Source organism: Podarcis filfolensis (genome assembly GCF_964270895.1).
Source record: "Podarcis filfolensis genome assembly, chromosome: 1".
Taxonomy (NCBI): Eukaryota; Metazoa; Chordata; class Lepidosauria; order Squamata; family Lacertidae; genus Podarcis; species Podarcis filfolensis.
The window spans coordinates 89634516-89660036 of NC_139604.1; the positions used below are offsets into that span (position 1 = coordinate 89634516).

At 43.6% G+C, this 25521-nt stretch overlaps 2 protein-coding genes and 1 long non-coding RNA gene across 4 annotated transcripts in view; 2 read left to right on the forward strand and 1 right to left on the reverse strand.

Annotated features, from left to right (window-relative positions):
• The window catches only part of LOC310759923, a 114563-nt gene extending 95899 nt beyond the window's left edge, over positions 1–18664 (forward strand). Inside the window, exon 4 of the long non-coding RNA XR_014546646.1 lies at positions 18463–18664. This is a non-coding gene — a long non-coding RNA (uncharacterized lncRNA). The remainder of the gene's footprint in view (positions 1–18462) is intronic.
• Positions 1790–5853, forward strand: SRSF5 (serine and arginine rich splicing factor 5). Of its 2 annotated transcripts, XM_083575088.1 has the most exons (8): positions 1790–2006; positions 2644–2791; positions 3082–3152; positions 3262–3360; positions 3470–3539; positions 4686–4759; positions 5023–5133; positions 5227–5853. In XM_083575088.1, the coding sequence occupies exons 2-8, from the start codon at positions 2666–2668 to the stop codon at positions 5474–5476; spliced, it is 801 nt and encodes a 266-aa protein (XP_083431214.1). In that variant the 5' UTR covers positions 1790–2006; positions 2644–2665; the 3' UTR covers positions 5477–5853. The 2 variants fall into 2 exon arrangements, with proteins under 2 accessions (XP_083431214.1, XP_083431215.1); XM_083575089.1 differs by lacking the exons at positions 5023–5133; positions 5227–5853 and having other exon boundaries at positions 3777–4690.
• On the reverse strand, positions 9312–13410 carry SLC10A1 (solute carrier family 10 member 1). Its single transcript, XM_083590723.1, is given in 4 exon segments — positions 9312–10518; positions 11506–11702; positions 13209–13251; positions 13254–13410. Coding segments are annotated over 4 exon segments (468 nt in total). The 5' UTR covers positions 13381–13410; the 3' UTR covers positions 9312–10417.
• Positions 18665–25521: the final 6857 nt, after the last annotated feature.

Below are 25521 nucleotides of genomic sequence, written 5' to 3' on the forward strand. Positions count from 1 at the left end.
TCTGGAGTCTCTTATGTGATCCAAAGTGCATCTGAGCCCTGTGGTTTGTGTTGTCTTTGGCATTGTTGGTCCTTCACTCATTGACTTTGGAGATGAAAGTGTATGCGTGGGTGAGGAGCGGCAATTGCAGTGCCAGCAAAGCAGGCGCCACTTGCACTATTTCAGGATTTTACAGTCCAGTAGTTCCACATGTGTGTGCCAAAGTTCGCATAAGCTCCTGCTCGTGCCCTTTCTAAGCATACACAGCTCCTCCCTGCAGTAGTATCACTTCTTATCTTTAAAGCATACAGAGCAAAGGGACTGTCCTCTCCTCAAAGCCTTACCCTTATTCTGCTTTCACTGCTGCCTGTCTCACATTACAGTAACTCAAAATAACTCATGGAGGCATAAGTTCAAAGTTAACCATTAAAATAGTGAGGGATATTTGACAAAACTCTGTGGCTTTAAAATTGATGTAAAAACACATTTGAATGAATATGTCTAATGAAGTAAACACACTTCCAATTGGAAGCATAAGTTTGAGGTAGCAGGAAATTAGCCAAAATTGTTCTTGCCTCTCCTTAGATAGGGACCTGTCCTTTGTTCCTTTATGCCACTCTGTAAAACATTGTGTGTACATAGATGATGCTGTAGAAAATAATAATTACTGAGGGTCCAACATACCTATACTAAACAGGGGAGAAAGGTAAGTGGGCTGTGATTGCTAAAAGAGGGGACACTTCTGACATATTTAAGGTTGCATTTATTTGTATACATTTTGTTTAATGTTTTTGATCTGGGATTTGTAAATTTAATATAATCCCTTTTCATAAGCTTTTATCAAGCTTCACAACTTCGCTTGCGATAGAGAACTAACATCCTAAGAAAGGAATTAAACGTTATCACAGCAAGCAGTTTAATTAATAATCCTGTGTATACGAACTTTATTACTATATAAACATGCAAAAAAATCTGTACCAACATTATGGCGGTGGGCAGCATAAAATCAACAACGAAGTTGCATGCCTTATAAAAACAAAAACAAAACGCATTTCAAATCCGTTGCAGATTTTTCACCCCGCAACCACTCCAAGATTTAACCATCATGCAAACTGGAATTCTGGGAAGGTGCTGGAGAAGTCGGGCCTGGACTAGAAAGCTGCGCGTTGTGTAACCGGATATTTTTATGGAGGCGGACGTCGGGGTGGGGGGGACTGTGGCAGCATGAAGTGCTTAATTCAAAATGCCGTCCAGATCACTTCATGCTGGCTCGTGGATATTATTATAGGGCAAAAGTGGGAAACGAAAGGCTGCCTCCGAAAGGAAAAGTCTTAAAAAATAAAAAAATCCGACATCGCTTTATGGAAGCAAAGCCTGCAATGCTATGAGCGTTTAGACGGGAGTTAAGTCCCAGGACTTATTAATAAACAAGCATACAATCACGTTTATGGGTAAGGTTTATGAGTTAACTCGAAATGGGGAGACTAGCGAGCCCCCCATCCGGTGCTTCGCCCACTTATGCAACATCACTCTTACTTGCACTGACTTATTTACCCTCCCTATTCTATTCTAGTCTTCTCTCGACAGCTGACAGGAGTGGGGAGGCTGTAAAAGGACGCCTAATGTTGCAGGAAAGAACCCAATAATCTCCCAATAGCTCTTTCCCTTTCAGCTCGGTGTGGAACACCAACTCCATCGAGCTTCGTCGCGACTGCGCACGCGCGCCGGCCAACGTGACCCGCTTATCCTCTTTTCTTCCCATGACTCAGCCGAGCCGAAAGCCCTCCCCCCGCCACTCCACCGCTGACCTAGATTTTTGCATCCCTTTCCACCTATCCCTGAGCGACAAGGGCGTCACGTGCCTTCTCGGTCACGTGGTGCCAGCTTCCATTTTGTGGCGCAGTCAGCGACCGAACTACCCAGTCGGGAGTTAGACGCCGTTGGAGAAGGTTCGAGGTAGTTGATCGCCGAGTGTCGATTGGCATCTGCCCTACTTCGATCAAGAACGACCGATCAGAAAAATACAGGTTCGTGCAGGTTTTGCAGCTGTTTGGAGACTGCGAGGGGGGGGGGCTGAGGAAGGGATGAAGCGTGAGGAAGGTCAACGGGGAGGGTCGTTTTTTTGACCTCTTGCAGGTGTCGGAAGAAGGAAATGGGGGTTTGCGTTTGAACGGTGGCTGGGAGCGTCCATATTTAGTTAGGCCGCGGGGAGCGCAGGCGGTGCCGCTGCTGAAAAGTCTAAACGAGGGCTGCGGGTGCGGCGGGCTTCCGCCGCCATTTTGTGGAAGAAATGGCGTCTGGCGAAAAGCTCGGGCCTGCGGTAGAGCGCATGCGCGGGTCGGTCGCTCCGAAGCCTCGCGGGGCTGGTAGTCGGCGCTATGTCATAAAAGGCGAAACGGATGCGTCGTTCTCTGATTGGCTTTGGGGAAAGGCGGTGCTTGGACGCGAATTCCGACTGGAGCAGGAGGCGTGGAGGCGGGGCTTGTTTGGCGCTCTGCCTGCCTTGATGTCAGATTGCGGCAGCGAAAGGCGGAGCCGGTACTGCGGCACAGTCCAAAGGGGAGGGCGATGCCAGTAGCTGCTGACCTATTTTTGTGGCAGCCATCTTGCTTCGGCATCTCTGTTCGTGGTTTCCTGCTTAACGCATTGTTTTTTTCTCTACAGCTGATTCATCTTTAGATACACCATGAGTGGTTGTCGTGTATTCATCGGACGGCTCAATCCAGCCGCCAGAGAGAAGGATGTTGAAAGATTTTTCAAGGGATACGGACGCATCAGAGACATCGACTTGAAAAGAGGCTTTGGATTTGTCGTAAGTGGAAATAAGCCGTTCATTTACAACTAGGATTTCAGTGGCTCTCCCTTTTTTTTGGGGGGGGGGATCTGCCAGTGGTAAAATACTGCATCCAATTGTATTTTTTAAAAAATAGAAGCAATGTTTTCTAAATAAAAATAGTTTGGTTTAATGTAAAGGTCAAATGTAACTTAAGGATTTGGGGGAAAATGTAAAAAAACCTATGTTACTGGTGTTTAAAATGGCATTCTGGTTTGTTAAATTAATTGACTACAAAGCCAGAACTCAGCAGATCCTATTTTTAACAGGAGTTTGAAGATCCAAGAGATGCTGATGATGCAGTCTATGAATTGGATGGAAAAGAGCTCTGCAGTGAAAGGTAGATCATTAGTATCTTAACATGTCTTCCCCAGGTACTGTAGTTTGCTGATCTGAGTGATTATGAATGCCTGACCAATGAAATAAAATGGTTTGGTCTGTCTTTCTAGGGTTACAATTGAACATGCAAGGGCCCGTTCTAGAGGTGGAAGAGGCAGAGGTCGATACTCTGACCGTTTTAGTAGCCGCCGTCCACGAAATGATAGAAGGTATCATGTACACATACATAGCTAGAGCTAAATGTGGTCTAGAGGACCTGACAGATACTTAATTCATTTTTTATTAGATGTTGCTACTGAACTAAACATTTTGTTCCAGAAATGCTCCACCTGTAAGGACAGAGAATCGTCTCATTGTAGAAAACTTGTCATCCAGAGTCAGCTGGCAGGTTTGTTGAAACATGATTATCTCTTAGACATCAATTAATGGGTATGTAATATGTAATATGTAAATTGTTTTTTATTAGAACTAATTTTTATCTTAATTTTAAAACATTATCAAAATTATTAATATTTAATGCTTAAATACATTTTCAAAAGTAGATTAATGGTAGAGTTTTTAATGTAATTTTACCTTGTTTTCAAAATCCATTTTAACCACTTTAAAAATCCATTTTATTTGCCAGCCTATCTGTGTCGTTGGCCTTATGACGAGGAGTGCCTGTGGGTTATCCTAATCGTTCTGTCTTGGTCACTCTTGGTTGGGCCTGGTTGACTTATCCAGTCAGCTCCTCCAGTGTATCAGTTGGCCACCTCTAGATCTGTGTTTGCTGGTCTAGACGTAATCGATGCACTTCCTTAAAGTGCCGGGTTGCAGCGATCCCCGAAAGTTAAAGAGCTCTGAGTCCTAAGTTGAGAACTGTACCTCCTGTAACGCTTCGAAAATAAGATGATGATGATCCGAGAGAGTTGAAAAGAGATACGCATTAGGTGGTCGTTGGAATCCTGATCGCAGTAAAGTGGTCCTTGGTGTAACTTCACAAGATTAGAGAATGTCTGGATCCGCCAGTAGTCTGCTAATAGGGAGGGCTGTGCGATTAAAGGCTTCCTTCGACTGGGTAGTGTTCTTCACATGGTTGGCGAAGAGCCAGTCGGGCATATATCATGACGGTATCTTCGATCGCTTAATGCAGTTTGCTGCTTGGCTAGCCTAGGGAAATTTTAATGAAGGTAAAGTAAACTATATTTTTAATGACATATGGGGCACAAAATAACTGGTGTTTTTGTAAATGTACTGTTTAATCATAAAACATTTCAGAATGCTTTTCTGCAAATAAACTGTTATGCATTCTGTTTAGTAAACTGTATAGACAAGTAACTTAAATGTTAAAAGTTGTTGAGCATTTTGCTTAAAGCAATTTGCTGTTTTCATTTATTTCGTGCCCTGATGTATTCTATCAAATGTAGTATTATCTACAATTGTGGCATCTGCCACATTGTAATTCTTAACACCTTTTCTTACAGTAGTATTTTTTAAAATATTATTCATGAGTATTGTTTACTGCTTTGTCTTAACGTGTTTGATCTTGTGTTAGGATCTCAAAGACTTCATGAGACAAGCTGGGGAAGTAACCTTTGCAGATGCACATAGGCCCAAGTTAAATGAAGGGTAAGTATCGTGCAGTAATAGTGATTGAGGTATGGAGTAATTATACTTATACTGTAATAATGTATACTGTCCTTTCCTGCCTGGTGTCCTCTAGATGTTGTAGTCACAAAATATTTGGAGGACACCAGGTTGGCAAAGGTTGATGTATAGTGTTGGAGAAAGGTCTCTATTAGAAGAAATAGTAAAAAGACTATAGTAAAATGTGCTTTTTTTCTTAAGCTTATTTTATTCACTAATTTGTATGTCCTGTTTTATACTACTAGGGTGGTTGAATTTGCCTCTTACAGCGATTTAAAGAATGCTATTGAAAAGCTTTCTGGCAAAGAAATAAATGGAAGGAAAATAAAACTAATTGAAGGCAGCAAAAGGCACAGGTAAGAATTTTAATTTATAAATGTTTGCATATTGTCATGTTTGAGATCTCTGCACAGAGAAGAACCTAAAATGAATATTTTATTCCATTACAGTAGGTCCAGAAGCAGGTCCAGGTCTCGTAGTAGGAGTTCCTCAAGGTCTCGTAGCCGTTCTCGCTCCAGGAGCCGCAAGTCTTACACCAGATCTAGGAGCAGGAGCCGTAGCAAGTCACGCTCAGTTAGTAGGTCTCCTGCCCCTGAAAAGAGCCAAAAACGTGCTTCCTCAAGTAGATCAAAGTCTCCAGCTTCTGTGGATCGCCAGAGATCACGCTCAAGGTCAAGATCTGTTGACAGTGGCAACTGAACAAATAGTTTGCCCTGGGGACTTTTAAATCATACTTGCTATTAGTTGTGGTAAGTATGTGACTCCTGGGAAAGAGGAACTGAACGGGGGTGGGGGGGTTAACAGCTTTGTATATGTGGACCACACAAGTTACTGAATTAATTGTATTGTCTTTTTGATAATCCTTTTCCTGCTCACTTCATTAAGTCAGAAGTGCATAGCTTTATGTATATTGCTAGAGCTCTTTGAAGAAAACTTTTTTTGTATTTAAAGAGAACCCTACTTTTGAACATTTTTAGTTATCGGTGTACTCCAGTATATGACACTTCAGGTGTTGAAGACGTTTTATTGGCAGTAGAGCTCTACACCAGCTGTAAATAAAGCTTTATTTCAGATTTTCCATGCTTCCTTAGTGTTCCTGCATTGGCTTGGTCTCCATTCTTAATTAAATAAAATGCTACTAAAGTTGTGTGTTTTCTTTGAAAAAAGTAGTTAGCATAAGGTTGGTTTATATATACACAATACTTTACAACTACTGATTAGGGAATGTAAGGGCAAGCTTTTCAGAAGAACAAATCATAATCTCTGCATGACTAGGCACTCCATTTGAGGGGGGTTTTGAGTACAAGGGGAGCTGGAACTAGAACATAGGTGGTAAATCCCTACATTGCAGAAAAACTGCAGGACTGAAGGCTTGCGTAATGGAATTTCTGCACTGATAGTATAAGATAGTATGCTTTTTCATTTGTCTTTCTTGCCTGACTTTAAAGTCCAGTTTTACATTGCCAAAGGCAACCCCTTCCCGATTTATTTATTTATTTGCTGCAGCATCTGCCTTTCCAAAGCAGACATTAGTTTTCACTCACTACATTCGACCCATTTTAGTTAATCTTCAAGCCTCTGCTATGGCAAAAAAGCCAAGAGCAGAGATGACACTGGCTCTTGATGCATCCCTGTAGGAGCAGCAGCAGTGGCCTGATTTATATTGAACTTGACCAGGTTAAAAAAAAAAATCCTGTCTGCAGCATTTAAACGATTTTGAGTTCTTTAACAGTCCAGGAGGGTTAGAGGAAAATACTGCATTTTCATGGAATTGTTTGTTCAAAAGTACTAGACCAGATTTTAATCACTACACAAAACATGGTGAAATCTAGACAAAAAACATTTTAATCACTGTGCCTAATGACCCTTTTAACAGCTTTTCTTGTCCAGTTATTAGGCCCCTTTACCTAATGGGTCTAGCATCTGGAAATCCACCAGTAGCTTAACATACTTGAGCAGTTGGGGAGGATTCACATCCATGAGAATGAATTAGCCCTTCCAGTTGTGCAGAACAATTGCTCTTCGGACTATCAAGGCAGTTCACAAGAGAAAAGTACACAAGATAAAGTTGTTTAAATGTAAATTAGAAGATTAAATATAAATTATATATTAAAAATAGAATTTACTTGAGGCATTTTGAGACTGCAAATTCAGAAGCTGGGCTATGCAAACTACATAGGCCTGGATTAGATGGTAGGCCCCATTTCAAGAACCTTTACCAAAGGGTTTCTCTTTTCCTATATGGGGTGGGGGGGGTGTAGTAGGCCATCTCAAAATCAGGCTGAAGCTAATGGCCCCTGCACACTTTGTTTTGTGCCATTCAGAGAGAAGCAGCTAGGAGGATGTGTTTCCTGCTGCCGTCTGCCAGGCCCACGAGGCTGGGTCAATGCATGCTTTCCAATTGACCTCTTATAGTGCGTGGCCTGCATGACAAGCATGCCCAACTGAGTGCTGGGTGGTGATGGGGGAGCTGATTATGGAAGGCCAATTCAAGTCCGGCATGGATTTCTTGCAGTCTTGTAAGATTTTTTTTTTAGCTGGAGATACAGAACAATTCTCGCTAGAAAGGGATGAGAGGTACAAAGTCGAAGCGGTAGTATTTTAAAGCGCTAGTTAATCCTTGGCGCGGAAGAGAGTCCGTTGCTGGCCTCTCCAGCAGCACCTTGCGCGCTGCCGCATTATCGCCGAGACGCAGGCGCCGCTCCTACTGGGCGAGGCGGCAGCTTGCGAGCCCGAAATCGGGAGCCGGACTTGCCATTGTGTCAACTGCATTTCCAGACTGTTAAGCACCCCGCCGACGATCCCATGTGCTATCCGTATACTGCGCGAGTCACTCCGTGCCGCCTCTTAAGCCGCATAAGGAACTGGGGACCGTCACATTTGTGGAGCCGCTGCTTCTACGTCCCCACTTCTGCAATGCAGGGATAAAGACGCAGCCAGAGCAGTTCTCGCTGACACCCCTCTTCCCTCCCCGTCTGCAATGCGGAAGCTAATAGGCATTTGCTGCATATATGTTTCTCAAATGCCGACAAGCTAACGCGAAATATTCGCAGCTTAGGTCTTCCTTTTCGGGGGGGGGGGGAAGCTGCGTTTATACCAAAGCGCCGCGTTTCTCCATAGGCAGCTTCCCCCTTTGCTCGGCTAGCGCGGGTGGGGAGCAAAACAAAATGGCGTCAAAACTGCCTGGTTTTGTGGGTCTCGCGAATTATGCAACCATATCTCTCCCTCACGGTGTCCGTGTTTCTGTCGCTCTGCCCGCTGTCGTGGCTGCTCAGTTTCCCAGGGAAGTCAGCCGCCATTTTGTCGCGCAGCGGGTAACGGGGTGGGGATGCTGTATGGTTCCCATCCCACCGCGAAACCTATTTTTTGTTCTGTTAAGCGAGCCTTGTTTGCGCTGCGTGTGACAGGGAACTTGTAGGCACGTGTTGAGTACATATAAATTCATAGCGAAGGGGTTCTATATTGATGAGGATCCCGCACGGAAGGCAGGGCGCCTGTCTAGTACAATAAGAATGAAGGGTTGCTAATTTATTGCGTCTATATCCTGCCCTCGCCCCCCTCTCCAATTAAAGAAAAACCCCTCAAGGCAGCGTTCCTCGTTCTCCCCTGGTTTTCAACCCCCACAACAGTGGCGATCAGCCCGAGGCCAGTGTTCCTTCTCTCAGCAGGGAGCGTCTTCCACTCAAAAAAGTTGAGCAACTCAGATCATGTTGCAAGAAAATATCTCCCTCCATGGAAAAAGTTTGGCTCCAAAACAAGGATTATTTTGAGTCACAGGGCAGGGCTTTTGTACCTGTAACAGAGACATGACAGGCAGACATTCAACAGGTGTGCAGTTCTCTGTGGAGGTTGGTTGGTGTGGAAATGTTGAATTTCTGCCTGGCAAGCTTTAGCTCAAGACACAAGAATCCGGCTTAGTCATGGGGAAGGCCAATCCAATCCTCTGAATCATGCAAGTGGTATTAACTATAAGCCGTAAATAACCAAGCCCTATGCAGAGTAGACCCATTGAAATTAATGGACCTAGGTTTGTCGTGGCCATTAATTTCGATGGGAGGTATTTAGCATAGCGCTATGGCAATCGTTCCATTGGTTCAAACATTTCAGCTGGTTGGACAAAAAAACTACTCCCCCCCACCTCTGCTGCATACTGTTCAGTGGGTTGTCTCTGCCCTTGCTTAATCAATTGGGGGGGGGGTATGGGAGGAGAGGACGCGGGTGGCACTGTGGGTTAAACCACAGAGCCTAGGACTTACCGATTAGAAGGTCAGCCATTTGAATCCCCACAACGGGGTGAGCTCCCATTGCTTGGTCCCTGCTCCTGCCAACCTAGCAGTTCAAAAGCACGTCAAAGTGCAAGTAGATAAATAGGTACCGCTGCGGCGGGAAGGTAAACAGCATTTCCGTGCGCTGCTCTGGTTCGCCAGAAATGGTTTAGTCATGCTGGCCACATGACCCAGAAGCTGTACGTTGGTTCCCTCGGCCAATAAAGCGAGATGAGCACCACAACTCCAGAGTTGGCCATGACTGGACCTAATGGTTAGGGGTCCCTTTACCTTTACCTTATGGGAGGAGAAGAAGGGGTAAAGCCCTGTTGCGCTAGTGGAGGTCCTTGCTTGGCTTCCACTAGCAAGACCTGTTAGCTGAATCCAGCCCAATGTGCCTACTCTGAGTAGGACTAACACTGGATACAGCCCTATACAGTGGTACCTCAGGTTAAGAACTTAATTCGTTCTGGAGGTCTGTTCTTAACCTGAAACTGTTCTTAACCTGAGGTACCACTTTAGCTAATGGGGCCTCCCGCTGTCGCTGCGCCACTGCTGCACAATTTCTGTTCTCATCCTGAAGCAAAGTTCTTAACCTGAGGTTAGCAGAATCTGTAACCTGAAGCGTCTGTAACCTGAAGTGTCTGTAACTCGAGGTACCACTGTATCTATAATATGAAACCACAAACTAGAACCCATCATTTATGGAATTTCACCAAGTAGCATAGGAAGATAGTTTAGGACCATAAATGTGATGTGCTTTATTACAAGGTAGTAGAAGTATTGAAAAATCATTTTTTTAAAAATTCCCAATAGTTAGCCATTTGTTAGTAAAATTAAGAACATTTCAACAGGTAAATTACAGCTGTTTGGTAATCTTGTGAAACTGTGAGATATATTGGAAAACAGGTGTGTGATAAAGAAAGAATGACTGGATATGAGTTCGACAATTAGCCCTGGATCATGGTGATCATCTGTGTTGATCTTAATGGGACCAACTCTTATTTGAATCAGGAATGAAGGTAACGTAATTAGTGCTGAATCGCTTCAGGATTTGTCTCAGAAAACTGTGAATATTGAATAACGTTCCTTACTCTTCACAGTCATAGGACGCAGCTGCACAGCTGCAAATAAAATGTTTTAAGTGTGTTGTAAGGTGCAATATACAAATGTCACACTAGATGGTGACAGTGAACTATGGCAAATTCAATATATTTTTCAAAGCATTTTTAAAAAAAGCATTTTCACAGCATTTTTTTATATGTGTGGAGATTCCACCATAATGTTTTGTGCAGGACTGTCGCCAGAGTTCAGCAGACCTCAGCCACAGGAGTAACCTGGAGTTCTGACAGTATAGTTGCCCTTTTTGTGTGTGTCAGCCCTCCATTGGATTATTGATTCTACTTAGGGGCTCTAGTGATTGGTTGGTTTCCACTTCACTGTTGTCCACATTTCTGTAGATCATTTTTGCTGAATCTAAAATGAAAGGCGAAGGAAGAGGGAAGATGCTCTGTTACCTATATCAATGGGGGGAGCTTTAGGAAACAACCACTCCTATTAAACCTGTAAATATATTACTTTTGTCTATCTCTGAGGCAAACACAGTTAAGTCTGCCCCTTAAATCCAGATTAGGTTTATTATTATTAATTTTAAGTATTTATAGTCTCCCTTCAAATGTTTTCCCAATAAAACAGATAAAAATGCAATAATACAATCAAACCAATAAAATCTAAAAGCCACACATAAAATGAATAACCTGGGATACAATTACACATATAAAAGGCCTTTGAAAATAAAAGGGTCTTTGCCTGTTGCCAGAATTTATCATCAATTTGCCATTTTGTTCCACAATTGCTGGTTAACTAATCTAGAGCCAGATTAACAATGTGGAAAAGTGCAACTGGGAAAGGCAGTTTCCATGTGCTTAACTATATCTACATGCCTATGCATGTAGTCATAACTGAAGTTTACACAAGTTGAATCTCAAAAACCAAACAGCTCTCAGTTTTACAAAGTTCCATGCCATTGGAAACTGAATGTATGGTCTATTGCTGTATCATAAAAATTAACAAGGAGATTACATGCATTGAATAATCCAAATGATGTAGATGATTTTATTGAAAAAGGCATCCTTTAATAAAATACTTCACTGATAACTAGGGCTGCCATACATCCAGGATTTCCCAGAAATTACCGGGATTTCAAAGGCGGAAGTGACGTCCAGGGAGAATTTCGGGAAGGCAGCTGTTTGTCCTGGATCTTCGGCAACTTTCGGAGTGCCTTGGTTTTTACTTTTGGAAATATGGCAACCCTACTGATAACCCTGAAGAATGGCAACTACTGAAATCACAGATTGGACTCTGGCAAACTTAACTAAATTGATCTGTCCTGGCAATCTATAGAATAAATGCTGATCTTTAAAGGAAGGAACAGGTGCCCCCCTACCAAAAGATTGTACTTGCCATTTGTTTCTTTTATCTTTTCATAACTCCTGAAGATCACAACCAGGAGAAGTCCCTCTCCCAACTGGAAAATCAGGTACAGAGAAGGGAAGATGAAGAGTGGCCCAATGACTTCAGATGCAAAGGCCATCTTGAGGATGGTTGAACAGAGCTGTACATTCTGGCAACCGGTCTCCAGGCAGACTATCCGCCTGCACCTGTGCAGGAAACACAGAGCGGTATGTGACTATTACATAGTTCTGTACATACCACTCCCAACACATGATCATTAGTTTTCAGAGTTGCTCACACAGTTTTCCCATGTCACCAACTTTATCCCACCTACTTTAGCACTATGGATAAGTACTCCAGACCTTGAACTCGCCAGCCAGCAGTAGAAGGGTGGAAAGGAAAGGGTCAATAAAAGAATAGCAATGCTGCTTTAAAGTTGGAGAAAACAGCCCCTGGATATAATTCCCTGTATAGTGAAGTTGTTAATGTTTGACATTTTATTATGCTTTTATATTTGTTGGAAGCTGCTCAACTGGGGCAACCCAGTCAAACGGGCAGGGTACAAATAATAAAATTACTACTACTACTATTATTAATCAGCTCTGTATGTGTGTGTGACACACAATACATAATTTGTCATCTGCTGTAGAGTTTGGTTGATATAAGAAGTAAGGCATTCATTTAATAGTGGAAGCAAGATGCCTGTCCTCATGTTCTGAAGGAAACCTCGGAGAAGGTTAGCTGGTGAACATCAGATTCAGCCACAAGATGCTAGATCTGGACACCTCCTGAGAAGGTTGATTTGTTTACACAGTTCTTGGAACAGGGCCTTCTCTGAGGATCTTCATGTGCCGGGAGTTAATTCAGAGGAAAACAATTTATAAGGTAAATCCTGTTCCAAACTTAAAGATTGACTCCACTGAATTGTGGAGCCGATGTGCTTCATTTTGAACTAAACAGAGTTTCTAAGGAGTTTGCAAAGGCCTCCCCAATATGGTAGTCAAGCCTGGAGATTGCCAAGGTATGTTTGGTGGTGGTGAGGTCTCCCAGGTTCTAGAAGTGTCCACGTTTGGCACACCAGTCTAGGTTGGCAAAAAGCACTTGTCCACAGCTGTCTCCAGGAATTCCAGAAGCATCCCCAAGTTGTGCACCTGCTCATTTAGACGAATGTAACCTCATCCAGCACAGGCCCTGTATTGGACTGTGAGGCCATTTTCCCCAAGCCACATGCACCTGTCAATCAGTTGATGTCACTGGGTGACATCAGCTAATGGGCGAGGTTTGATCCTGCTGGGTGCTGCTTCAACAGCACATTTCCTGCAGGGTACGTGCTGGCAAAGAAGACCCCAGCAGCCATCAGGAGTGAATCCCCCGCTCATCAGCAAACAGATCCCTCTCCCCATCCCACAGGTCAACTTGGACAGGTGGGTGTGACTTATCATGACATCAGATGATTGACAGGCAGGCAGCCTCACACACATGTCTAAGTGGACCTGCAGTGGTAGAGGGTGATAAAGGGCCAAAAATGTTCACCAGTTCTGGTGCAGATATTAAAAGGCACGGAACAAGACACAACTCTGTGGTATTTCAATCAATCAGGCTTCCAATCAAGCAGGGAATTCTACTGGTACAAGGTGGAGTGACTTTCACTGATCCCCAGTTCAGTACCTGTCTTTAGGCAAAAGGATTTGGGTTTAGTTAAGAGGACATACTGATCACTGAAGCTGAAGAATGCAGACAGAATATAACCAAGGAGAAGCCAATAACAGGCATCAAAGCTGATGTCCCCGGCAAGCGTGGAGAGAAGATGATCAAGATACTGCGTCCGAAACTGACCACACTCAGAACAATTATTGTGATAGACAGCACAAGCAGAACAATCATACCTGCCTGAAAAAGGAAGAGAGGTTAAAACAAAACACCACTGCAAAACAGAATCTGTCTGGTCTCTTGCCCATGCACCCCACACATCCTGAATCCAGACCTATCCGGACATTAGGTATTTACCATACAATCCCAGGTGACTCTTGAAATTTGCAGGAATGATGATCAAGACACAAGTTCTCAAAGTTCACATATAAATTAGGAATAACATTTTCCTGCTTTGTAAAGCTTTTGGAAGGAGGAGCAAGATAAGGGAATGTTGTTATACACATGAAGCCTTAGAGAAAGGCACCATTTTAACTGCAAAATTAATGACATTAGGATCTGAAGGCTGTCTGAACAACTTGAGGTTTAATCCAGACAAGAGAGAGGCACTACTGGTCAGTTGGAAGGCGGATCAGGGAACAGAGCTTCAACCTGTGTTTGGTTTACAGTCTCCTTGAAGATTTGGGCTCGCAGTTTGAATGTACTCCTGGATTCTGCCCTGACTTTGGATGCCCAGGTTTTGTTGGTGGCCAGGAATGTGTTTGTATAGTTACGACTCATGCACCAACTATGCCTGTTCTGTGAGATGTCAGATCTTGCCACGCAGTGATGCATGCTTTAGTTACATCCCAGTTGGACTACTGTAATGCACCCCAGATGGAGCTGCCTTTGAAAAAATGTTTGGAAGCTTCAGTTGTCCAGACTGCTATGGCCAGACTGAAGGCAGGCTGGTTACAGGGAACATGTCACTCCCCTGTTGAAACAACTTTACTGGCTACTGGTCTGTTTCTGGACACAATTCAAAGTGCTGGTTATGACCTATAAATCTCTATATGGCTTGGGCCCAGGTTATCTGAAAGATCCTATCTCCCTTTACACACCTGCCTGGGTGCTAAGGTCCTTGGCTGAGCACCTTCTCTGGGTCCCATCAGTGTCAGAGGCATGGTTGGTAGAAACACGAGAGAAAGCTTTTTCTGTGGCTGTTCTCATATTGTGGAATTTCCTCCCAAGAGAGGTTAGACTGGATCCCTCCTTGTTATCTTTCCTTTTAGCTGGAAATGCTAGGGATTGGATCCAGGACATTATATGAGGCATGTGCTCTATGCCTGCGTTTTGTCCTCTCACTGTTCCATAATAGTGATGAATGTGGCTATGTATTTATTGGACAAATGGGGAAATCCCAGCCTTGTATTCAACCCAGTAACTATCTTCCTGTCAAGACGGCTTTGCCATTAACTGTCTAGTTCTGCCTTCATAAGCACTAGCACACATCCTGCTTACCTGAGGTTCATGTCTCATTTTGATGCCAGACTGAGGATGTTGGAAAGATTTCCACCGGGGCAACAGCCACAGATGAGTACAGCCAGTGCCTCAGTGGGTTCCAGTTGGAAGAGTTTGCCCAGCGCAAATGCTGTCAGAGGCATGATTCCATACTGAGCCACCACAGCAACAGCTACTTCCTTGGGTTTCCGGAGATAACCCATGATCTTGGAGATCTCCATTGCGCAACCCAGAGATACCATAACAATGAAGATGACAACAATAATGACGCCATTCAGGGCATAGTCAGCCCTTTGACCAAACCCAAATGGAAAAGTGAAATTAGCCAGAGGCGTTGGCCAGCTGCCTTGGCCTCCAGTGTTCCAGGTTTTCGTAGGTGTTGCTAGTGTCAGCTGGTGGAATCTTAGTCATCATTCTACCTATGGGGATTGACAAAGGTGTTGAAGAAGGTGATGTTAAAACATTGAAGCCATAATCCTCATTGAGCCTACTGATCACTCAAGACCACTCTTGTCATTTGTTGAGGATGTAGAACACTCTACACATGCACTACAAATACTTGAGCATTACCTGTTCATTTGTCTTGTTTTACGCCAGTTTTGAACGCAGGTTATAGGGTTCAGTCTGACTCCACCATTGTTCCCCCCTCCCTCTAATGTTCCTATTTTGAATCATAGGAATGGATAAGGATTTCAGTGATACTGGCATAGTTGAAGTTTGTTTTGCACCCACTATCTTCTGTTGAACCAATGCCTGCTCTATGTCAACTGATCTTGGTCCATTTACATTCCTTCTTATTGAACATTTCTGTAGTGAAGCTATTTACTGACACATTCCCAACAGAATAATAGACATTATGGGAATGCACACACAAAACACACACCACAATAAATTAATTTACTAATGATTCGATACACCACTTTGCATTTCGCTCCAAGTTCTACTATGAGATGAAGCTTAAAAGCACCATTCAGTCAGGGAGAATCCTTCTTCTGTCTAATACTATTTTTGTTTGTTTGTTTTGCTTTCTTACCATAGAAAAGAGAGGAAGGTCAATGATTCACCATGGAGATTCATTCCTTTGGAGATTAGATATCTGATGCTTCCTCCCCTCGGTCCATTCTGGATGTGGGAGAAAATAAAGATTTTCACTTCACTGCTTTCTTCCTCTGTTCTGGAACTTCTGTGCCTTTCTTATTAGGAAGTTACCCAGCTCCTGTCTTTAAGCACATGGGTAAATTATTAATTCTTTCTGTTAAAATTGAACCACTCCAGCAAGCCAATTTTCCAGCCAAATTGTCCTGGGAACTCTGCTGGCAAGAGGAAGGAATGTGGTAAGCTTTTCTCTCTTCCTGGCTTGCCCTATTCCCACTGATTTCAAACAATTCTGAATCCACAGAGGGTCAGAAGAAGTTTGGAGGATGGACAACTCTTGCTCAAATTAGGGGCAAGACCAAGACAGCTGACGCAAGCAGTGTGAACTAGTGCCTGGAATGCACGTGCATTTTCTTCCCAGACTTTGAGGTCTGTCAGTAGACCACAAGGTTATTTATTCAGTTATTAGGTCAATTGCTGACTAACGGCTCCATCACTCTAACCCAGAGCTAATTCAAAGTCATTTGACACTGGGTACAATGTTTTTTAGGGTTTTAACAGTTCAATAATGCATGTTTTCTCAGAAGCGAGTTCCACCGGGTTTAATGGGAATTATTACAAGGGCTGGACCTTTAAATACCTAGTTATGAACATGGGTGTTGAGCCTGGGAGAGGTAATTTGAGTGCACAGATTTTAATAGGCTCAGGGCTTGTCCATACCATGCTTGAGTGTGGTTTAGAATTGGTTCCCATTCATATACAGTGGTACCTCGGGTTACAGATGCTTCAGGTTACAGACGCTTCAGGTTACAGACTCTGCTAACCCAGAAATAGGACCTCGGGTTAAGAACTTTGCTTCAGGATGAGAACAGAAATTGTGCAGTGGCGGTGCGGCGGCAGCGGGAGGCCCCATTAGCTAAAGTGGTACCTCAGGTTAAGAACAGTTTCAGGTTAAGGACGGACCTCCAGAACGAATTAAGTTCTTAACCTGAGGTACCACTGTAGTCTGCTCTCAACTTGCCGAGTGGGCAAGTTGCTCACTTGGAGCTATCCGTGGTTCTGAAACTTCTGACCTGTCTTGCCCCATGGATTCTGATGTGAGGCCTGAACATGACTCTTCCTGTTCTGCTGCCACACCATCTCCCCCCCCTCTCTCCCTCTCTCCTGGCCAGATTCTATTAAAAGCAACAGGACATTTCTGTGAGCAATTTGTTCCATTGGTTTCAATGGCACTTAGCAATCATGACCCACTTTATCCAGAGTAGAACAAAAACCACCTTCTTGTCCTCCTCTTAACCTGGTGTTTGCTTTCCACTACTCAAAATGCCCTTGTGCTTCCATGCCTCTAACATTTCTTGCCTTTTGGATGCAGTTCTGTAATTCCATACAGAGCCTGTGGTATGTCATGGTTGGACTACTGGATCAGGATGCAGGAGACCAGGATTGAAATCTACATTCAGCTACGAAGCTAGTCAAGTTTGTTAGCCTAAGCTTCCCCACAGGGTTGTTGTGAGGATGAAAAGGGGAAGAATCAGCTCCTCCAGCTCCTTAATATTATTATTATGATTAAATGGCCTTTGCCAACTAACAAAGGCTTTGGTGGCCAAAAGGTCTTGGGCATATTGCAAAAACAAAGAGCCGTTTATATCTTGCGATATGTGAGATGTATTTCTCTTTTTTGTAGCTACCTAGCCAGGAAAAGTGTTTTCCCATATTGCTGGCAGTTGGACTGGGCCAATGCAGTGATGGGCTGGATGACATAAAATGAAACCATTGGCTGGGAATGTCGTGACGCCTCCCCCTCCATCCCACAGCCCCGATCTGGTTCTGCAACACACACACACACCGGCTTTTTGTTATTTTAATCAGACACACAAGGCCAAACCATGTGAACAACATCACATGTAATTTGGTCCTGAAATTCTCCATTTGTGATAATCAACTTGGATGGCTTCTGAATATTGTGAAAGAAAGGGGGATTTCTCTTGCCGGGGGAATTGACAGATTTTGTAGTAATACCAAACTCTACAAAGTGTGAAACTCTTTCTGAAAGTTGTATGGGTTTAAAATTAACATGAGTTCAGGGTCCGTTTTTGCTTTTATCAGATTCAATTCAGCTGTGACATTAGCTCAAATTCCAATTGAGTGGCATGTAAGGACCACCAGATGGCAGTGTGGGACTTCTTTTTCCATATGATTTTATCTCCAGTTCAGGCAAAGTACCAGCCTTTTCATTTGTGCATACATATCTTTAAAAAAATTCTTGCTTTGTAGCAAGGAGCATAGAAGTGATCTTTACCATCTAAAACCAGCTTCAATGTTGGGAAATGTTCAATGTTGGGAAATGTTGGGAAACTGAGGCATGAAGAACAACAGCAGCGCTTTACAGGGAAAAAGCAGTTTGAATGTTCAAAGCACGCAGTCATCACATTGAGCCTTACAATGACCCTCTGAAAGAGGCTAGTATTAGCTCTGTACATCTGTTCCTCATACAAGGGCAGTTTGGCTCCACTGGTGCATCCATGCAACCCCAACATCGCTGCTGTCCTGCCCTACCTCAAGTTAGGCTCTCATTGCAGTCAATGACAGGCAAATCCAGTTCTGACAGAGGACATCAAAACGGAAAACAGAGCTCAAGTCTTACCTTTCGATTGTGCTTCTTGACAGTTGGCATCTGACCAGATAGGCAGCCCAGAGCTATGAAGGAGAGGGAGAAGGAAGATGAAGAAGAAGAGTTTGGATTTGATATCCCGCTTTATCACTACCTGAAGGAGTCTCAAAGCGGCTAACTTTCCCTTCCTCCCCCACAACAAACACTCTGTGAGGTGAGTGGGGCTGAGAGACTTCAGAGAAGTGTGACTGGCCCAAGGTCACCCAGCAGCTGCATGTGGAGGAGCGGGGAATCAAACCCGGTTCACCAGATTACAAGACTACCGCTCTTAACCACTACGCCACACTGGCTCCCAAAAGGTAAACACCACCTGAAAGCAAACAAATGCTTATCAAAATGGGGAGCATTTGAGAGGTATGCATTGAAGTAGAACTAGGCCTCACATATATCATGAGAAAGTGGGGGGACGGGGACAAAAGGCACAGATCTGCGTAAAAGTTGGATATGCTTAATGTATAGATATCCAAGCAAACTGAGGAATAATCAAGTAATTTAGGTGGGCATATGATACAGCTCATCATAGTCAGGAAGGCTGGGACCAGGTGACCTGTCTGGCAGCTTGGTTTACTGCCCAGGCGTTAACTGTTGATGGGCAACTGCAAGGCCCGCCCCCCGGCTCTCCTTTCTTATGGTTAAGAGATGAAGCTGCCTTATACCGAGTCAGGCCATTGGTCCATCTAGCTCAGTGTTGTCATCACTGATTGGCAACAGCTCCCCACTGTTATAGGGAAAGAGCCTGGAGATGCCGGAAATTGAACTTGGGACCTTTTGCATGCAGTCTTTAAACTGGACTTGGATCATATAGCCTTTCAAACAGAAGACAGTCATCTGCAAAGCAGGACACACCATCACCCCAGCAGGAATTGTTGGAAGCATTCTGGAAAATCCAGTCTATGCATTCCCACCTCCCACTTTCTCTGCTCCCTCAAAATAAGAGGTTGTGGGGATTTGTGTGTGGTGGTTGTGCATGTGTGTGTTGAAGTTGCCTTGTTTTAATTACACTTAGAAGGCTGCCATGGTTAGAAATATGCTTTAATTCCCACCTGCTTGTTCTGATGGCAAACAAGGGGCAGCCTAGAACAAAGGAAGCCATTATCTGTCCCAGGGGGCGCTCCAGGAAGTTTCACTGTAAACAGAACTAACAAGATTAGTGTAAATGGGGGACAGGGTGGTGGTGGCACATTCCGTCAGCGGCAGTGATCAATAAGAAGTCTAGACCAATTAGGACCTTCGGAGTGAAATTATAGCAAGATTACACTTGTAAAGGGCTTTTATCTTTATGTTGATTAGAAAAATGCTTACAAGCAGATTTACAAACTGTACAGTCTCCAGAAATATATCGGCTTCTTGTAGGAGACAAATGTCTCCACATAATCTGAGGTATGGGTCAGAAAAAGTTGTACACAAATTCAAGGCTAGTAAATTGATTTTTAAATATATATATATATTAAATTCATTGAAAATAGTTTCTTATCAACTCCTCAGCCTGCGAGGTGGGAGAGAAATGCCCCTCAGAGCACTCATGACTATTGATGAAATTATAGTAGGTTTCAGAAAGACAGAGAATGCACATGCACCAATGGGATTTTTCAGAACCAGAAAAGGAATGGAAGAAATAAGATGTAGCTGCACCTGCATGATTAATATCTGCAGGCAGTGTTTGACGTTTCCATTTGGAGGGCACAAATTGAGAGCCCTCTTAGCTCCTTCCTGAAGCTGGCTGTCACTTTTGCACAGGCACTCGGGAGATATGGCCAGCAATTTCCTGTCCAGATTCTAACACCCTGTGGATTGAGTTTCTCTGCACCTGACTGAGGACCTTTCTGCACCTTACATGATTTAGATGTGGGTAGTGGGGCAAGGCAACGTTTCCTGTTATTTCCCTGTCTTTGAACCTTGCACACTTTTTCTTGCAGAAGAGCCATTTTAAGATGTTGGAAATAATTATGTAAGTAACACCGGCTAGCCAATTAGTCCAGCAATTACCCCTTTGCTACCATTAGTAAGAGAATTTTTTGCTTCGTATCACACTATAGATTAATAGAGTTTCTTCTGCCCTGCTGTCGCTAACAGAGATTCTTTTAGTTTTCCAACCACCGCCTCCCCCACCCTCACCCCCACCCTGTGTCCTTGTCTGAGCTCAGGGAAGTTAGTTTGTTCTTGATGCTGAGGACATTCACTATGATTGTTTTGCAAGATCAACCTTAATATCGAGGCTGCCTTGTTTGATGCAGGTCAGCATCACAATCATGAATCTGTTTCAACACAGCCTGAATAGCACAACGAGGGACAGGTGTCAAATCATTGCAAGATTCCTCTTTCTTATTCCTTTGGTTTCTTGCACTCAGCAGCAATGTTGCTCAATGTTGCTGCCATGAACACAAGTGACTACAAACATTTGGTGTTTGCCATTAAACCCAGCACAGGGGGAAAGGCACACACAGAGATATTGGAATGGCTGAGGTACATATCCTTCACACTTCCATCTTGAAGCGTGCAGGATCCGTTCGTTGCTTCCCCTGTTTTCCACGGCAACTGTGTTTCCGAGGCTGGCAAAGATCCTCAAAACCGTACTGAAAACTGCTACCCGAGTCTAGCATTGGAACATTCCCAACATTTTTTAATGCAGTCAAAACAAACGGAAAGTCCACCACAACACTACGGCATGCTTTGCCTAAGCAGCAGTAATTTCCTTCATTCCATCTAGGACTAAAAACATATAATTCCCCCAATTGCTATTTTGAGAAGGGTGGACAGCAAGCTTTATCCATTATCCTCCCAGGATAATTGCTCTCAAACCCTAATGCCGTTCTGTTTCTGCAAGAAACACAAGCTTCTCTGCATCTCATTCCCCCCTCCTCCTGTTCTCACTTTCTGATGGCCTCCTGCCCTTTCCTGCCTCCCTTCTAAACAAAGAACCAACTCCTCCTGCTTCTCTTCTCTTCCTCCCCATTCAGCTCCCTCAGCCTTTCCTAACCAGCACAAGATGTCAGGCTCTGCTGCAAGAGCTTCTCTTGAGGAGACCTTATATCCATAATGTTCTAGGAAGGATATCTTTTTGTACTTTACTCTGACCTTACTTTCACTCATTTTTTTAAAAAACCCTACCCTGTCAGGGGAAACTTGCTCCTCTTCACCCACCCACAGTTGGAATTTCCAAGTTTACAACAATGCCCAGGGATATATGCAGATTTAGGGCTGTATCCAGCATGTTTGTGTCTTCAGTGCAACCTCCAGCCCCTCTTCATTCCACTTGCACCTTCCATCTGTTCTGGAGGGTTGGAGGGAAAACCCAAAATAGATTTTGGGGAGGGGAGCCCTGTTACACTAATGTAACAGGTGCCTTTGTTGTATACAACCCTTAGACATGAAGAGTGTTCTGTCAATAAATCACCATATATGTTTAAACTAGGGCTGAGCGCACACCATAGCTTTAAATCGCATATCTACTACCACCCTGAAAGAATCCTGGAATCCACATGGAGCTGCAATTCTCAGCACCTTTAATAAACTACAGTTCTCAGGTTTCTTGGAGGGTAAAATTTTGCTTTAAACATAGAAGGGTACACATCCTATATCTGGTCTTCCTTGAGCATTTGTTCTCGCTTATCTGTGGGGGCAGGAATAGGACAACAAGCAGTGGCGTAGCGTGGGGGGTGCAGGGGGGGCCAGCCGCACCGGGCGCAACATCTGGGGTTAGGGCAAATCCACGGGTTAGGGGGCGCAAATCCACGGGTTAGGGGGCGCAAATCCACAGGTTAGGGGGCGCAAATCCACAGGTTAGGGGGCGCAAATTACTTGCCTTGCCCCGGGTGCTGACAACCCACGCTACGCCACTGACAACAAGCAATCATCCTGATTTCCTTGCAAGGTTTTCTATGCCTCCGTTTTAATCATTCATTCATCCCACACTTTTCAGTGCATTTCGCTGACCCTCTCTGAACTGCAAAAGTATGTTTGTTTTAAAGTGGATTTGTTGCGCTAGGGCAACAGAACACTGTAAATCTGAAATTCCAGCTTGAATCCCTCCTGCAAATCACACCAGTCTGGAGGCACCCAAAAGCGATCATGAATGAGAAATGAACAGGAGCTCAAGAGTTGATGGACCCTGTGTGACAGGCAGGGAAGAGAAGATCTCCTCAGGTGGGAGGATGGGAAAAGCAAGGGAAATTCCCAGGTGAGAGCTGGGAGGGTTCACCTTTCTCTGTGTGGGACAGTGTAAGGTTTACCTGCAAAAGAGGACTTTGTATTCTTTTCTCTTGCTTTCTGAAGTTTTTGTTTAGATTAGTTGGTTTTTTATTGTAACGTATTATGAAATGTATAAATAATAATAATACTTTATTTTAAATATATATATAAACAAACCAACAGAAGAGGGAATTGCAAGCTACAGCTGCTGAATTATTAAGGTAACCTCTTTTGCATCTACCTACCCGAGTCACAAGCTACACAAGCCTTTGCTAACTAAATACTTCTCATGACGTAATTCATAATTCATATAACCAAAATGTGCAACGCAGCAGCGGCATTGATGAAAAATGCAATAGCAAAAGTCAAAAACAAGGGGATGTTTATACAACAGGATACAAGGTACACTGTGGCACGGATTGTTCCCTTTGGAGCTTAAAGGGTACATACACAGAGGAACAAAGCCAGACTGCGTTTTGTACTAAGATAAAACATTATTATTTTTTGCAAGGGAGTCCTGCAGGTGCTGCTAGCCTGGTGTTCCAGGTGGCATGCCAGCAGTTCAGGATGAAATTCACCAGGTGTCCTCTAATACCCAGGCACAATGGGATACCAATTTAATTACTTTAGCACAGTTCAAAGCAGAACAGAGCCACATATTCTCACACTTGCGCAGAGTATTTTAATGGGTGCGCTGACCAGGGCATGGGTGAGAGACACAGTGGATGATTTAAAAGTTTTCCTTTCCTTGTTAAAAGAAATCATGTGGTGATCTTTAGGCTCCACACACACACTGCAGCTCCCTGCTGAGTCGTTTCTTACCCTCTACAGCTGGAGGACAGGGGCTAAAATGTGCCAGGAAATAGGTGTGGAGGTATGAGGGTAAAAAAAAGTGATAGGAAAAAGGATCCAGCTGGGTTTCTATCACTTTCACTTAATCAGTATTCCTTCTGACTTCTTCTGCATCCCCCCAGAAACCCCAATGCCTCTTGCCTCTCATTGTGGTAATTCAAATATTCCAAATTATAAATAATAACTGTAAATATGAAATAACTGTAAATAGGAAAAGAGACAAAGTATTCTCTAATTTTTTTCCTTGGTTATCTATATTTTCATTTTCTTTTGTTGTAAATATGTATGTTTTCTAATTTGTACTTAATAAAATTTAATTAATTTTTTTAAAATCAAATATTCCAAATTATCTAAAGCATGTCTGACATTATCTCTTAACTGTCTTTTATGCATCAATCCACATTAATCACAATAAATAAAATTCTCTAGAATATTTTAAAATCCTTTTTACAAAATCATTGTAAAGAACTTATAGTCTAATGAAATCAGTCGGTAATTCTTTGCTATAATCAAAGCTCTTCTCTAGGTACGAGTGTGATGTTAGCTTCTCTCCATCCATCTGGTATTTTACCACTACATAAGATACTGGTTTTTTAAAAAATAATTTTTATTAAAGATTTTCTGTTTACAAAAGCACATGCATATGTACGATACTGTTCCTCGTCCGTTGTAAGGATTGTAAAAGTTTTGCCTTCAAAAGGTTTGTAATATGATGTCGATAGCCTACCTGGGCCCTGGACACAAGACTTTCAAGGCTGGCCAGTGCAGAGAGAGTTATGCAACCTCTACTTAGGAGGAGGAGCTGCAATACCCAATCCAGCGCTTGCTGAGCATGGGAGAGGAGGAAAAAATGCCCAATCACAAAATACAAAAAACTGGGCAAACAACAGGCACACCTCCAGCATCTCTGGAAGCGCTGCTGTAGTCTAACTATCAGGGACCCTGTCGGTGGCAAGGCTGACATGCAATGCAGACACCGAGAGACTCAAACTGCGGTGACTGAACTGGGTGTATGACGTATGCCCATCAAGTAATTTCATCCCCAACCAGCAGAAATGCAGAGAACTAAGCAATAGCTGCAGTCAATGGAGTCAGTCACAGAGTTTGTTGGTTGATATTTCCTTCTTGGCCAAATGTTTTGCCTCCGCCTCCCATCTCCCAGTGGTAAGAGCTCTAAGTATGCATGGCCCATGGGGCAGAGAGAGATAGCCGCTTGCTGAATGCCCTGTAATTTGTGATATGTTCTCCCCGTTTGGGGTTTATATTAACACAGTCATGTGCTGTAATGGAGTGCTGAGTTATATCACAGTGCTGTGTCATGGTGCCATAGACAGAGGTCTCAACTTCACAGGGGTATCAGCTGCTTTTAATTTTTTTTTTTTAAATCCCTCCCGTGAAGCCAGTTGGAGGGGCCTCTTTTGGGGGTGTAACAGTCCGCTGTTGATGGGGCATGGATTGTACAGGATATGACTCTGCCCTGTTTCTGCTATTCCACTCTTCTGTGTATCTTTGCCAGTTGAACAGCTAGGCTGCTGGTATGATCCACAAGCCTGTCTGGAGTATTCTGCTGGCATATCTGCCATAGTGGCGGTGTATCTGGCAATTCAACAGCATAGTGTCCAAAACCTATAGCCGTTCAGCTGGCAGATCTCAAGTTTAGAATTAAGTGAAGATTAACCATGAGCCAACACAGATGAGCTAATTGTACGACAGTTCCCCACGCATTCATTGCTGGAAAACTGGGCGCCTCTTTACTATCTCAGGGTGCATCTCCCAAGTCCTAACGTATCTAACCTGCTAGAGATAAGAGTGCAGATATTCAGGAACTGAAGGGGATGAGCTAGTTAGAGTGCTGGTCCAAAATTATGGCAATCTGGTTTGAGTTTCCTGTTATTAAAGCTGGAGTAAATCATTATTCTTCATATTACCCAGGGAAACCTGTGGCTCTCTGAATCCTAGCATCCTCCCACACCAGGCTGCTTGACCTGTGGTCCCTTTGGACATGTGGAAGTACTCTGAGCTGTGTTTACCATCCCAGTGCCCCTTGCCCCTTGGAGGTAAGAAAGAGC

Coding starts and splice junctions, on each gene's coding strand:
- SRSF5 (XM_083575088.1), top strand. CDS start 2,666: ATGAGTGGTTGTCGTGTATTCATCGGACGGCTCAATCCAGCCGCCAGA. Junction 2,792..3,081: donor AAAGAGGCTTTGGATTTGTC/GTAAGTGGAAAT, acceptor TATTTTTAACAG/GAGTTTGAAGATCCAAGAGA. Junction 4,760..5,022: donor AGGCCCAAGTTAAATGAAGG/GTAAGTATCGTG, acceptor TTATACTACTAG/GGTGGTTGAATTTGCCTCTT.